Below are 16,296 nucleotides of genomic sequence, written 5' to 3'. Positions count from 1 at the left end.
GTACCACCAAAAGAAATTTTGTTTACAACACAAAATTTCACACAATATCTTTGACCAATAGAATTTCCTTCTTCTTGTCAACGGAATTACGAAATTAGCAAACAAAACGTTAACTTGTTCTTAATGACGACCAATGCAAACCAAAAGCCAGATAGCGTTCAAAACTAACATTAAGTCAAGTGACAGTTGTACTAAGTTGAGCAAAATAATTTTTTTGACAAATTTACAGCGGGAAGATTTAAAATTACACATTCTCGATACTAATTTGAGAGATTTTATTATTATTATTGATCGTTACCTTATGTAAACATAAAAAATCAGCCAATGATTTATATTGTGAAGGAATGTAAAATAATTGAAACTTCATGGTTCAATTGGTGGCTGGTCTGTCGGATTGACCCAACAATTACATTATTTGATCCTCAGCGAAAGTGACTTCAATGAGACGCAGTAAGTGAGCCATTCGTCGAAAACCTGCTCGATTACCCTTCGAAAGAGCATAAAAAGCGTCACGATTAAATCGAACCATGAACCGTTCAATTGGTCTCACCGTCCGGCCCCTATCAGGTCCCATCGACCTCCCACCGTGCGGCATTCGGTGGCGACAGGATCACGGTTGTTGCATGGTCTGATAGTTCAACCGACAACAACTGGGCTGGCCTCGAGCCCGCATACCTTCACCGAGGAGACTGCCGCGCAGGAGACCTTCACGGGTCTTCTCCGCCCGGGAACCCTGGACCCTTAGACGTCCGTTTAGTTCCGCACCGCACCAGCCCGCACCGCCGACCTCGCATTGTCATGTCCGGGGGACCCCGTTGACAACCGTTTCAGGTTGTAATTTATGACGAACAGGTTCCCGTGCTTAATCTGCCCTCGCTGCTCGCTGGCGTTCGTTCGGATCGGGGTGAAGCCTCGGTGTTCGATCGTTACTCGATCAACACTTTGTCAACACTCGTTCCGAAGACGATTTTTCTTCCCGCCACACGCGGGAGGTATCCACTTTCATCGATCGGCCCATCGGCGATCAATCCTACTCCCAAATAGGCCGGTTAACGCACGGGGACACCGAAACACCGAAAAGGCCCGTGATCAGCTCGCGAAGATATGGAAAATTAATGAATTTACAAATTAATCAGATAATGAGCGCGTTTCGGGCTGACCGCGCTCTTGACGGAGTGGTTCGATCGCCGTCGTCGTCCCGTGCGGCCCAACCACTCGAACTTAACACGCCGGACGTAAACAACTTCTCTCTCCCGTAAATCCGTATCGATCGATTGATAGCAGACGCCTTTCGAGGGGGGGGAATTTGCATAATTTATGTCACTTCTGATCTCCAACTCTAGCGGGGCCAACAAGTGTGGATTTCAGTGTCGCGACAACCACTCGGAAGCGGCACCAGTCGTAACGACATTCCGTAGTCGGCATGGACACCGGATTCTTCACACTCTTACTGCCCGGCTCTTGTGGTGGTTAATGGTCGTGTCCGGCAGTCAAACGTTTTGTTAATGCGAAGCACAGACACTGACTGTCGGACTGACCCTTTAGGCCCTGTCTAGGAGTCCAGCAGAACTTTGAAGCGCGCGTTCTGTGAATCCCGCACCGCATAATTGATGATCGCGCCGGTAGAGCCCTTGGCCATAAGGATTTTGGACGCCCGCAAGAATCTTCCGGCGAGCCCAATCCAACTGTTGGCCGCGCAAACAAAAAGGGTGTTAATTAAGCTGTCTTCAGCCTCGGAAGAAGATTGATGCGATGTGTGGCGCGCAGGGCCGGTTCTCTCGATGTTTTCTCAGGTGCGACCTTTTGCGCGTCCCAGACCAAGATTACTGTGGGACGCCTAATGTTGAGAGCACGAAAACGCAACGTCTTACCTCAGACGCTGAAGTCCTTAATGGGCTGCGATCAGTGTGATCGTGTGTTACGAGCCACCCAGGGCAGGATCATCACCTGGGCAGACAGCAATACAGCCGACGCCAACAGCCTGTCAGTTGCGGCTGGCTCTGGCCAATAAAGTCATAACCGCCGCGCAATAATGTCCCTTGCGTGTGGCGCGGTTTCATCACGCAGGAGGCCGCAGGAGAAGGAACTCCATAAAGGTTGCATACTCCAGCGGGTCTCGATCGTAAACAATCAATTCCTAAAACCTTCCCCAAATTACCTTTCATCGGCAAGCGAAAGCTGCTGCTGGTCGGTTCTCTTTTTCGCTCCGAACCGACGATAAACGGCCGATCGGAGAGCTTCGAATGCGGAGTCCGCTCTACCGATTTCATATTTACGATGTTGACATTTGGCTGGCTTTTTTGTTGGAACCGCTTCTTCGAGTGTCTCGAGATGCAACTCCCGACGACGGGGCCGGCGGATTACTGGTAAGCTACCGCAATTGAATTAATTTACGACCCGGTACACGGCAGAGCGTCGAGTTCGAAAAAACCGAATGGCTTCATTTCGCGGAATTGGCCACTAGACTTCGGTTCGACCAGTCGCTACTGATTTGCATCAAAATTTGATGCAAAATAAGCTCCAAAATGTTCCTTCAGCGATTCCTTACACTACTCATCACTTCTTGGCCGCTCTCTCACTCTGTCTCTCTAGCCAGAGTTCCAAATAGGATGAGGATGCATCGAAAGCGCCAGCGATCGCACCTTGAAAGCCGATTGCTGACCAAAAACGCAGCTGACGATGGTGATGGTGTGCTGTGGCTGCCATTTTATGGCCCAACAATTCAATCAGCATAATTTTTCCGGCTTCCCCCCCGAGAGGGGCCCATCGTCCCCGTGAGCAACCGGGTAACCGGAGACTGCGACGGGAAGGCTTATCGAGGATCGGCGATTCATTTCGGCGACAGTAAAATAATCTCAATTAATTAAACCCCGATAAAGCGCACACATGGACGGGCAATCCGAATCGAACTCCAGGGTCCAGGGTCAGCTGGCCTGGGCTGCTTTGTGGATATGTTTTATGTATGAGCGCCAAGATACTTGCTGGTCGATAACGGTGGAAGGTTGCACCCCGTGGACCATAAATCAAGCGCCTTGCGCATTTCGTTCTCCATCGGCACAGGGACCTAGGTTCCAAATCGCGATCAGTGCTGGTGCCGAAAATAGCGCAACCCGAGGGAATCGTAAACGAATCGGTTCGTGCCACTTCTAGTATCGATCCGAGGCGAGGGCCAGATTTTTGGGGGGGGGTTTGGGTCAGAATTTATGCTTCTCTCGCCCGTGTGGCCGTGGCGACAAAGATTCGATTCGCGATTGATTATCGATCTCTAGGTGGAGCTTTACTCGGAAATGCTTTGCTCATTTAATAGGCTTTAGAGTAACATCGTCCCAATTCGCCCAAAATCACCTTCGCGTTCGGGTTCGTTGTCTGCCAGGAAGCCGTTAAATTCAATTTTAAAATGCAATCAAGGAAAGGTTGATTGAATTGTTTCGATGTAAAACACACACCGAGGGCTCAATAATGAGATCGACGACACAATAGAAACCGTTTATTCGGGGTTTTCTAAAATCTAATTAAAAATCTCCGATTTCCGTCACACCTTCTAAATCAATTTAATTGAAATCGGATCGCGCATCCAGTCGTTAAGTGAGTGAGACCTTCGAATCGCTCGCTCCGATCGTCTCTCGAATAATCGTAGCAATAGATGAGGCTCGCCACGGCCCAAGACGGCGAGGAACCTACGGCCATTCCCGAGGCACCCGGTTTATGAGCGCGAACAATTTGATTGTAAGCCTCGCGGAGGCAATAAATCTTTCGATAAATCCTAATCTCAGCATCAGTCCGAGAGAGAGACAGAGTCCGAGAGGCCTTTGTCTTGGCTCGATGATTCTTATTATTTTTCTGGGCTCGCCCCGAAGAGAGCGCTAATCATGTGGCCGGGAATGTTGATCCCGAAACACCCGAAAACGAGAAGTTTAATTAAATTTAAATTTACTACCCACGGTGTAATAAAAATCCTTTCCCCCCCACAGGAAAGCTTATCAGCAATTTAAGGTGACAAAACCCTGCGCACTCGGGGGCCGCACTTCGAGCGCAGGGCGTGTTATAAATGTAATCTTATTAATTTTTTATTGTACCTCAACGAGGACCACAGACCGGGACTCGGGGAGACTCGTAAATTAAAATCCTTACGCCTGACGGGAACCACCGCCGTATTTCGTGTCCGTGTCTCCGTGTGTCGATTATAAACACCTTCTGCCTAATTAGGGGGGGGGGTCAATGCCGAAACTGCACCGCGGGTGGCGCGTTTTTTATGTGCAGCTCGTAATCAACCAAGTCGTCCAGGACGTAATAAGTGTTTGTCTTGGCACCTTCCTTCGCTTCGGCTGGCAGGACGCCCGGATCCAGGGCGTTGATGCGCTGACAAACGGCGGGAACAGTGCCGCGTGTGTGACCTTTTTCTGTATTACAAGAGAGCTGATCGCTTTAAATATGAAACAAGGCCTTGGCGATGTGAGAGGCTAATCAAATGCACACCTCGGCCTCGGCGCCGAGCTGGTAATCGATCACTGGTGCACCAGGAGGAACTGGTGCACTTTCTTGGGGGACAAAAAAATAAGGCATCGCGCGCTGGCAGTTTAATTGCAGCTCGCGTCAGGAGCAGCGTCTTCAGCGCAGCAGGTCGGTTAAATTGAAAATGCCGGCCGGGAATGTTCATTAGCGCACCCGGCCCGTGGAAGCGTTCGCTCGGTTCGCTTTGAAACATTAATGTCACTCCAATCATCCCGTCAATCACGGTGCGAAGCTCCGCGAAGAAGAAAACCAGGTCGAAGTGGCCGGGCCGATGCGTGGCACCGTTTGCAACTGAAATGGAAGTAGCGATTTGCAAAATGCCCGACTCCCGAGCCCTGAGTCCTCGATTCCCCAGGCTGCGTCATAGTTGCAAGCTGACCTGCTGGGGGTCCTGTGGACACATTCGCGTTGTTTGTTTTCGGCGGCGACGACCTGCGCGAAGTAACACCAAACCCGGGTTCCCAGGATGGTGTCCATCCGTGTCTGCGCCATCTGCTGCCATTCCCAGGACCTGGCATCAACGCCGGCCGCCGAACCGAGCGAATGAATCAAACTCAGGACGGCGCAGTAATTGAAAATCAAACTGAAAAACAAGGCATTAAATTTTCCAATTGAAAACAAATTGCCAGCGCCACGCCCGGGCTGGGCCGGGCCCAGGATCAGGTGGTGATAAATTTCGCACGCTCCCAGCGCATACACTGTGGCGTATGCTCGGCGTACGCCGGAGCCCAAACCGAAAAAGTAACGCAGCGTTTGACATGGCTAAGGCAGTGGCTAGTAAATACTGGGCCCCTGTCGCCGATTGATGGCACAAAATAGTGGGGAACGTTGTGGTTCGGTTCTTTTTTTTCTGGTACGCTCCCTTATTTCGGAAACATGGCCGCATGTTGGTTCGATTCAGCCAATGGCGCCAATAAATGTCTGTTTTTACCGAAAAGGAAAGTGAGTGGGGTTGGTGAACTGAAGGGATGCCAGCTGCTAAACGGACTGCCATTTGTCACTTGAGGTTGCGATTCTGCCCAATTACTACGTGGCTCAATGATTACTACGACAACATTGCTCGGAGTAGAGAGACGAGCCGTGGGACCTTTATAAATATGCTTATCGCAACGGTTGGTTTCTTTTTACTTATTATGGCAAATAGCATAATTTTTGCGCAAAGCATAGCTAGGATCAATTCTTAACGATCCTGTCTTGTTTCGAAGCAATCAATCAAAAACGGTTCAATTATGTGAACAAAATCGGTCTTACTTGTATAGAGGATCTCATATTATATGGGTTTTGTTGTAGAACTTCTTTGAAAGTGTTCACCAAAATCCTTGCTCAAATAAATTTAGCTAACCTGCTCTTTATTTAACACGTTGGCCTCTGACATGGAGCTCAGAAAACATGGCCAAAAACCATCGAAAAGCGCTAGTGTTGTGAGGCTCGTTGCTCCATATTGCTGAAACCACATCGCTCCTAAGTCCATATCTTCATTTGCAGGTCCCAAAAAATCTTATCATCTGACGGTATCGCCCGGAATTGACGATAGTGGTCCTTCTTTCGTTGTTTTCGAAAAATAGGGTCGCCAGCCCTTGATGCGCACCACACAGTCACCTTTTCTGGATGTAACGGCCTCTCTTCAATCGATTGAGAGCTTCGTCAGCGAAGAAAATTTTACTGGAAACGTATTTACGATTGAATCCACATTTTTGTAGTTATTTTTAAAATTTTTAACTCATTATTCTGTTGCCGAATGATTCCTTTATAAAAATGGCAGACATTCAACTAAACTTTCATTAGTTTCTTGATGATATCTGTAAGTTGAGTTCTCTTAAGTGTCTTGATGGTGTCTTTGAGTTTTTCAGTTCTAGCTTCGAGTTAAGCTCTTCGCAAACAACGAATCCGAATATTGGAACAACTATCGGCTTGTGCATCCTTTAAATATAGTTATGTTTTCTGTCACCTCGTCACATTAATGATTCACATTCCTAGTACATTCTGGTCAATTTGTATGCCATCCCGGAATGAAAACATTTAAAAAGAATCAGTTATGCTCTTGTAGCGTTTCTGTAATGCATTCATTCTTAACTAAATTCTAATAGCCAAATTATGGTTACTACAGTCCAACGAGACGTCAATTTCCTTTCAGAAAATGGAAATATAATTCTCAGGAATAACTTAATATTAAGAACACAAATATGCACATTCTCCGTAAACCTCAAAAATATATTCAGAATCATGTTCATAATGAACTGTAATCGTTTCCATTGCGCTTCGCTCGTTGAAACCCATTTTCACCGAAGAAGCGAAAAAAACGGATAACAGAAAAGCCACCGGAGGATGTCCGGGCCGTGATGATGATCCTGTCGTACGCAACTAATTCCACTCCTACTGATCCTGCCTAATGACCAATGACCAAGCATTGATCCCCCTCCTTAAATTCCGTGCCCGTTCCGAAAGTTCGTCATCCGGAAAAAGACTGTTCCGAGCTGCAGTTTTCCCCGGTTTGCCTCGGGGCCAGCGCGTCAATGATTTATGATCCCTAATTTTAATCCCGCTCCTAAAGTGGCTCCTAATTCCAACACTTCCGCATCGCCTTAGCCCTTGGGGGCGAAACAGAAGGATGGAAGCCTCTCTCAGAACACTTACCGGCCCGTCTTGGTGATGATCATTTCCGTGCCGAGGTCGTTAAACTTGTCCCAAAGCTCCTTCGTCTCCAGGTGGCACTGGACCGGCTGCAGATCGTCCGAGTTGCAGGATCCAACGATGGTGGGCCGCTTCTGGAACGAGAGCATCGGCCACGTGAGTCTGGCCACCCCGTGTCCCTCTGTGGTCCTGGGCTTACCTGCGCCGGTTCCGGAGTTAATCGTTCCTCGTCCGACACGGAACCACTGTTCGGGGTGTCGGTGGTCCGCGAGTGGGTCACGCGCCCACTGTCGGTCGATTTGGGCTCCTCCGAGTCGCTGCACTCTTCCACGTCCACGTCGCCCTCGCCGTCGTCATCCTCCGGTTCGGACACTCGATCGACCGACGACGAGTTCTGGGAACCTGTTTTTGGAACGAACGGAAACCAAGTTTCGGGGTGAGCCTTTTTGGCCAACGGATTGCAACTGCAACTTTCCCATCACATCATGTTTTGCTTTTTTCCAAAACAGGGCCGACCACCAAAATCGAGCCCACCACTACTCGACGAGCGGTCCGGAGCTAGTTAAATATTCCATTAACACGACGATTATGGCTTGTTTAATAAATCAAACATTAATACGCATAAATTAATTCCGATTACCGCTCGCAGCCCAATCTCTCTCTCTCTCTCTCTCTCTCCGCTCGTTGCATGCGTTGGACAGCGAATACATTAAATTAGGCGTGAAACAATAAAAAACAAAACTGCGCTCCAATCCAAATAGGTTTCGTTATGTAGCTTTGAAGCATTATTTTTTAAAATTCCGTCCCTCCACCGCAGCGGCCGCCGCCTGAGGTATGCACAAGAACAATAGAGACATTTAGCACATGTTTGAGGTGTCCGGTGGTCGGGTTGCGATAAATAAATACACATCGCCCGAAGGCGTACAGGGCGAGGCTGGCCAGCGCCACACAAACAGGTTTTTCCATAACGAAATATTCATGATCGCCGAGCCCGAGCCAATCGTGGCCGCGGCAACACGGGGCTAAGTGAAATACATTTATGCAAACGACGTGTAGTGGGGCAACATAGTTGTGTTTTGGTAGTGTTTTTTTTTCTGGTCAAATTCGTGAGCCAGCCAGCCTAATTGTGGCGATCCTCGTTGCATCTTTAAATGGTTTGTGTTTGTCCATGTCACGGACCCTAATTAAAGGGTGGATTATGAAAGCGTTCGTGCGATGAGTTGTTTCATTTCTGCCTGTGTGTTTCTAGCGGCCAGTTCCACAATGACTCCCTGTTTTGGGCGGCCAAAGAACGGGCGAACAAAGGTGGCTTTTTGGCCCGGCACCCGGCCCGGAGTTCGTTTATGTAAGCGTGTTTCACTTCCACCTGTGTTTAGTACAAGGCCCCGCGGATGGCCGCGTATTTTTTATCGCGCATACCCACCATTTATTGGTCACCATTTTACAACCCATAAAACTCAATCGGGTGTAAAACACGCCCGAACCGGGTGGTGAAAATTAATGAGCATTGATTTCGAGGCGCGAGTTTCTCCACAACAACCTTCGCGATAAAAGCGAGAGTAATGATCGCGATGGCCACATCCGTAATCGGCGCGGGAAGAGGTGAGCCATAAACCCAGGGCACGGCTGACTTTCGCCTTATTTTGACAGACAGCCAGACGGAAGCATCAGGTGTGAGATACGACGAACGGAATCGGAACAAAATCGATACAATTCATTGTTTTAATTGACACTTTTATGGGAACCAGACTTCCCGCACCTTGGAATGTCGACACCGTACTGTGGTTGTAACACAGACCTTCGGTAGCGTTTTTTTGGAAGGTTGCGCCGAAGTGAAAATGGGAAATCAAGTTCGCCCGAAGCAGGAAGGATTTCCCGTTTAACGAGCTCCAAGTTGATTCCACAGACTTTATTACTCCGAACGCGTTCGCTCGCTCGATGCTGGGCCGTTATTCTGCCACCCCAAAAACCCAACTCTAATCGGCCTAAACTCACGCAACACTGGGGCCCTTACCCAGCCGAAAGGGGCCGAAAGGGCTCACGCACGAAAGGAACTCACTCTGTCAACGGGCTACGGCCAACCCTTCCACGTCAACACGCGGACGCGGTCTCTTTAATGGTTCGGTTTACTTTTTTGCTGGTTTTCCGTTATGTTTCTTTGCTTTATGTTGCTACCACTTGAGCTTAACTTTCTAGCCCCCCTTTAGTTTGCCGATTAGTTTGTTCTCTAACTTTTCTCGTTTCTGTTTCCGATATTCTGCTCGAGTTCTTCGGCTAGAGCCATCCACTTCATCCACCTAACGGCGGCCCATGTGTTGGCGGCCGTTGGTAAAAGGGCCCTCTTTCGGCGGAATGGCGATTTACGATAATGATAATGATGGGTACCACCTGTGTAAAGTGCGAACTGTTCGCACCATCGGCGAATGGGGCGCTGGCATGCCAAGGCTTAGTTCGTAGACTATCGTGCCTCGATCTGAGTCCTCAGCCCTCAGCCCAAGAAGGCACCGGTGTGGATCCAAATAGATAATAATACACCGTGCATTCGATAATAAAATAATTAAAATAAATACTGCAGCCATAGTAAGTAATTATGATAGAGCTAAGCATATTGAGCAAACAATTTCCGAAGCTATACTTGAATTAATTTGAATTGAATTAATTTGTGCCATTTTTTCATTGTGAAACAAATTTTCATATCTTACGTGGACGGTTTAACATTCAAAATTTGATCTTCTTCAAAGATACGATTAGGCGTAACCATCAACCACAATTATCGCCATTCGATTAGCACATATGCTAAAACATATATATTTACGGCGCTAATTGATCTGAGGGGCAGTCTTAGGTCAGTTGGCAATGCCTTACATTTTTATCAATAGAAGTTCTACTTACCATATTTAATATTTAAATGGAAAAAATGGATTCTTAAGACAAAAATTATCTGTGGGAATTTTAAGCTAATATTTAGCTAAAACTCGATTGTAATGAAAGTGATTCATTAGCACAGTTTATTATTAATGCATATGCATATAAATGTTCCCAATGTTTGCCTTTTAGCCGTTCTATCATGCATAAAATTTCAACAAAAGAAATTTGCCTACCTTTAAAATGCGTACCACAAACGGTTCTGATAAGACATACGCAACACCGTGGCGCAGCAAGAATGCACCCAAGGCGTATCAATCAGGCTGGCTCGAAATCAACGAATTGTTGAAAATTCCTCCCGCTGAGTTCATTAGAGCCTTTCAGAGCCCAACGAAGGCCTCCAGCCACGGTTCGCCAGTGCCAGACCATTAGAGCCATTCGTTTGGCGCCTCGAAGCCCGCTCGCTGATTGCGGCCTGAGTTATGACAGGCTACTGTCCGCCTTGTTTGCGCTTAGCGCAAACATAACCCCCTCCCACCGGCTGCCTGTAACTCCACCAGCCCGGGACCCCCATCGGGTGGCCGCGATAGGCAAATTCCGCACCGAACGGTATAAATCAATTTTAAATAGATTATCGGCCCGATTAAAACGCCAGCCACCATTGGATTGGAGGCTGAGCCGGCCCCCGATGGCCGAGCTGACCCACCTGGGTGGGTGGTCGCTACCACCAGTGACGCAATTCAATTAAGTGTCTATGTTGCAACATTACACCGCGCCGCACGGACGCCCGCTGCAAACCTTATGCAACTCTCTGGGCACCGGAATTCCCTTAGGCCTCCATCAGGGCAGTTTATGTTGATCGACCCGCGGGACAGCGGTCCCCGGGTGACAGTTTGGCACTTTGATCGACTCGAAACCCGAATGCCTGTCGATTGGCTGCCGGTCTTACCGGGCGTTCAGAAAGCTAATTTAAACCCCAAATCGCGATCGGATCGCTCGATCGCGCCTAATTTAGTCATCGAAAGTGACTCGCATTCGGCGATGGAGCTTCCGGTCCGTTATGAACAATAAATATACGTCAAAACCGACACGTCAACGCCAATTAGTGCGGCGATAGCAATTATTGCCGGCTGCAGCTCATAATTAGTGAGTCCTAATGAACAGAGCGAAAAAAACCGGGCCATAGTTGTGGCTCCTTATCTCTTGCTGGCGTCTTGGGGCGTATTGGTAAATTTGTTTCCTTTCCGATTGCATCAATTGTCTGCTTCTTAACAAACTAAAAGAAGTCCCAATCAATAGATGTAATAATTCCATCTACCCAACAATTCGAGGGCTAATTATCTGAAGTTCTTGAAGATAATTAGTTGTAAAATGTTGTCAATTATTAATAGCAAGTAGCATAAAATGACTCAATGCCTCGTGGTATCACATATAATTTAAAGAGATTTAAATCGAAACATTTTCATTTCATTTTGATACCTTAGACTTATTACATAGCATTTATGTCTAACAAAGTTCCAATTTTTAAAAAATGTCTGCTTCTTAGCTAAATCGTATTATAACGACTTTCAAAAACCGTCAAAAAACTTTTTGTCTAAGGCTAGATTTGTACTTTTTTGATACAGTTTCTCAAACGCAGGGTTGAGTAAACGAAATTCTTCTTTGACACCTTTTTGCAAAGCATTACCATTCGCTAAAGTTCTTTTTACAATTGCCCTAGTGAACCTGGAACAAATGTCCAGAAATCTACCGGAGAACGACCGAGCAAGGAAAACGAAAACGAAGACTACAATTTAGAAAAAAAGAATTTTTCGACTTAGTTGGATTGGAACGGAAAACCTAGTCATACAACACTATTATAAGTATTACTATATCACAACTTATAATATCCTCTATATCTTACTATCATACTATAATAATATTAATTTAAAATAAAACAAAATATAATATAATTAGAATTTAATTGTATCTAAGCTAGTATGTAAAAGAGACGAATTAGCTCAAGCCAAAAATCTCCATAATACATGAAAAACAAAACAAAAAATTGCCCTAATGAATAAAAATCAATTTACGAGCTCGAGTCCTTCGGTTTAATTATCTGTTTTTCCACCATTTCCCAGTGCGTGAAGGAGGAAGGAAATTGAAAACAAACTTGCCACTTACGAAAACTGCTTCCAGAGGGCTCCCGCTGGAGCCCTCCCGCAGTGCCATGATCGCCGCGATCGAGAAGTCCGTCGCTGCCTTGGCGGCGGCGGCGGCGGCGGCGGCCGCGGGGCCCGTGTCCAGCAGCATCCGGTGCGCGGTCCGTGGCCGCGTGCCACCGGCCACACGCTGCCCGGTCCCGGTCACTCTTTTCCGTTTGTGTTTCTCAATTTTGTCGCCTTTTGTCGCAAAGTCACTCCCGAACACCACTGGCCAACACAAAAGGAAACCCCCGAACTGTTCAACACCGGATTGCCATTCCGGACATTGCACGGATTCTATCGCTTCGGCGAGAGTTGTCCCACGGAGCACTTTTACCGGACCCGCCGAAGGAGTTTCCGATTTGCCGACGGCAAACGTTACACGCGGCGCACCATCACAGAAACTGCACTTTCGCACGCTCTTTGCACCTTTCGATCCGATCAACGCACCCGAAATCCGACTCCTTGGCTACCGAAATGTTATCATTTTGCGTAAGGGATTGTGACAGAGGGGGTGAGGGAGTCGCGGGGTGTCAATTTTCGCGGAGCTTTCCGCTCGCTTTCCCAACCGAACGGACGAGTTCCGGAACGAGTTCGGTCGTCGTTTGCCAGCCAAGTTTGGTAACCAACTGAACGCGCGCGCGTGTTTGCATTTTCACGTGCTGCATTTTCGGAAAAGGGGAAAGGGAAAAGGGAAAACCGGTTTTAAGCTCCGCCTGCTTTCACACAATGGAATGGGAAAGAACGTGAGAGAGAGAGAGAGTGTGAGTAAGTCCAAGCACCAACACAGAAAAACCCGAGGAACGACAAAATTAGTTTGAGGCTGCTACCATTTTGTTCGGTCTTTCCTTTTTCCATTTTCTCACGCTGGGTCACTCACTGGAAGTGTCGATTTGGTGAGAATCGTCTCACTGCTCGTTTCGCTTTTCTCTTAAGTGAGAAAAGACTCGTCATATTTTCGTCATTTTTTCTACCGACAACGATTTTGTATTATTTTTTTCTTCTGCGTTGCTGTTGTTGCTTTAAGAACTAGAACTAGTAAAATAATATAACAGTAAAATAATGAAAAAATGTTTTTAAAATTTATTTTAATTTTGATTTCGAGAATTGATCAGTCAAAGTCGATAGAGTGACAAAAATAACGCTTTAAAATTAACTTTCATTTACTTTAACAACATCGATGGCACAGTTCTGCAATGTACCTATATTAATCATCATTGGAAAAGTAATGGATCCTTCATTGATATGTGAACAATCAAACATTTGGCTTTGCTTGTACATTTTTATCGGGAATCAGTATAGAAAACGAAAAATTACAGGCTTTTCACCTTGAGAGTACAGAAAAAAAATGTATCGCATTGTTTCGCCTAAGCTAGGCATTACAATTTAAAATTAAGTAATTCTACATTATTTCCAGTAGGTTTTGCACCAAAAAATATCTACTAATATGAAGATTCATATATTAATATTGGAAAACAAGTTCCATCATCTAACTGAACGATCATTATATCCCTTCTACTTAAACGTGTTGGAACAAAAAGTCGTTACCAATTTTGAGGAATAAAATTGCAAATACATTCGTTTCATATTCAAACGGAAAGTTCCTCAGTCGCTGCAAAACGGCATTTTCAAAAGCAAACGGCCGCGCGCCGTTTGGTGCCTTGCGCATTGCATACCGCGCAGGCGCTGAAAACTTCGCTCGGAAAAAACTTTACAAAACTTCGCCCTCCGTAAAAAATCCGTGAACGGAAAATTCTAGGCATGCTTTGTTTTTCCTTCCGTCGCCAGTACGAGCGAGAGGCTCGTAATTGGGTTGCCAGCCCATAGCGTTTCGGGCCACGGGCGCAGAGCAAAGTCAATTTATGTTTTGATTAATTTGCATACATAAATAAATATCTCCGTAATAAGTCATTACGGGCTCGCTTGTGGAGGCTTTGCTACGAACAAAAAAAGGACACGGAACTGAGCCGAACGTCTGATCGAATCCTTCAGTGAGCGAGGAAAAGAGAGCAATCTCGTGTGGCAGGACGCAAGGACCCGTTCTGTGCGCTGACGGACATTTCAATCAATGTTTGTTTAGGCAAATTAGAGGCATCGGCGGCGAACCGTTATTTGCATATCTGTCCCGGTCCCCCTCAGCCCCAGCTGAAATGGTGTGAAATGAACTCCAGGCACACAGGGCTCTGTTTAAAAGCGTGGCGGGTTTTATATGCGTACATAATGCACATACATTTATTTGGACTCGTACCGACACAACAATTTGTTTTGCACCGCACATCCTTCCGAGTGGATTATGAAATTTGAATAAAATTTATTAAAACGCTCTCAGTTCGGTAAATATGATTTTTAACACCGGTTCCGGCGATGGGCGTCAGATGGGCGTCTATTTGCCAAAGGAGTCGGAAGGACCGCAGGACGTCTGGCAGGACCATATGATAGAAAAGCCCGACAGCTAATATTTAGTAAGAGTTGAAGAATTGCCAACATGGCACTGGTGGGCCTCTTCCAGTGTTTGAGTATGCAAATTTCGTGGGATTTACAGTGCATTACTCGAATCCCCGGCATAAGCCTCCGCTAACTCACTGGAGTGTTTAACTGCACATCTGTTCCTAGTGCCGCGGCAACAAGAAACGAAAACGATCTTGCCAGCGTCTAATTGTCCGCAACATCGTCATAAATATGCAACAAACAACCACCAGCGCACTGTTTTCTTTTTTACCTTTTAATGACCCACTGCAAATGGCAGCTTCGTTTTCTGCCCAAAAGCCTTCAATGAGCAATGATTGTGGTGCAAATGGACAACGAGCTGGGATGGGTCTACGGTGTTGCACCAAATGGTGCCGAATGTGACCGAACCCAATGGCCGGGTCTAAATTAGAGGAAATTCCTTTTGATCGTTCGGTTTTATATTTTTAATTTTCTGCTACATTAATTGCTAATTTGCGCTACCACCCACCGGCTGTGGCGAGTGTCGAGAGAAGAAGAAAAAAACTGTACGGACCAAACATTGTAATTTCCTAAATCAACTGCACGGGAAGGAACCCATTAAAAAACCCGCATCCGTTCGCGGGGTGAGAAAAAAGAATTGCTAGCCAAGACATGAACGGCGTCCCATTAGTTTAATTTCGTGTATCATTTGAATCGTTTGCATAATTACTCTACGGTACGCTAGCCATGCAGTTTATTGCCCAAAGCTGGACATGGTGCCAATATTAAGAAGGCAGTTTTATTTTATCGAAACATATCGAATGTTGTGTTCGAGTAGGGATTCGAAATTGAACTGAAGAAGAGCCAAGCTAGGTGGTTAAGGTTGCAAATAAAAACAGATAACACTGGGGCTGGGCCGTATTTATAGAGAAGATCTCTAATGAATATAATTAATTACCAAGCAAAATATTCTTATTTTGCAAACATAAATTTAACGTACAACTCTTGGTTCCAGCTTCTCTGTTCTCTCTAGAAGATGTTAATCCATCTGATGGTGGTCCTGAAGCCACATTACTGAACACGATCGTATCCCAACAAACACCGATCGAATATTCGATAATAGTCTTCACAGACCACACTTAGAACAGACAGAAATCCATCGTCGGAACGTCATCTTTCCAACGATCGTAAATCATCTTCGCGGTCGGTATAAAACTGTCGTCTGATATTACACGAGAGCGTTGATCGATCGGCCATTGAGGAGTGTTTATAAAACCTGTTTGGCGTCAGACATTCCGCACGTGTCGCGATGTAGGAAGCCTTTTTCGTGTATATTTTTTGAGAACCTAGCTTCAAAACAAAATTAGCATTCCAATGACGCAACTGTGAATTGTTTCTAGTATCTGTATGTCCAGCATCTTTGTTGAGACGACTGGTCAATGGGGGTTTGCTGTAAATATGTATTTACCATCCATATCGAATATTCGTAGTTTTTTAGTTTTTAATTTTTCCTCGCTTACATTTCGATACCAGGTTTATGTTGACTCTTATCCTTTTTGTCTTGTAACTGAAAGATCTGAGTTAACAAACAAAGCTCCTTTCCATGATCTCACCTGCTCACCACTACCACGTTTTGCACAATATTGTTCGACTAATTTTAACTTGCAGCATACCCTTG

At 46.1% G+C, this 16,296-nt stretch overlaps 1 protein-coding gene across 1 annotated transcript in view; it reads right to left on the bottom strand.

Annotated features, from left to right (window-relative positions):
- Window positions 1-12,300, bottom strand: part of LOC131207766 (T-box protein H15-like) — a 47,182-nt gene extending 34,882 nt beyond the window's left edge. The window contains exons 1-3 of the mRNA XM_058200395.1: window positions 12,165-12,300; window positions 7,343-7,545; window positions 7,147-7,277 (exon numbers count right to left, since the gene is read on the bottom strand). Of these exons, the coding sequence (XP_058056378.1) occupies window positions 7,147-7,277; window positions 7,343-7,545; window positions 12,165-12,300 (470 nt within the window). The remainder of the gene's footprint in view (window positions 1-7,146; window positions 7,278-7,342; window positions 7,546-12,164) is intronic.
- Between the last annotated feature and the right edge of the window lie 3,996 nt (window positions 12,301-16,296).

The sequence above is a fragment of the Anopheles bellator genome, chromosome 2 (genome assembly GCF_943735745.2).
Source record: "Anopheles bellator chromosome 2, idAnoBellAS_SP24_06.2, whole genome shotgun sequence".
In the NCBI taxonomy this organism is placed as follows: Eukaryota; Metazoa; Arthropoda; class Insecta; order Diptera; family Culicidae; genus Anopheles; species Anopheles bellator.
Note: the sequence above shows the minus strand (reverse complement) of the source record. Positions and strands in the feature narration are given on the sequence as shown.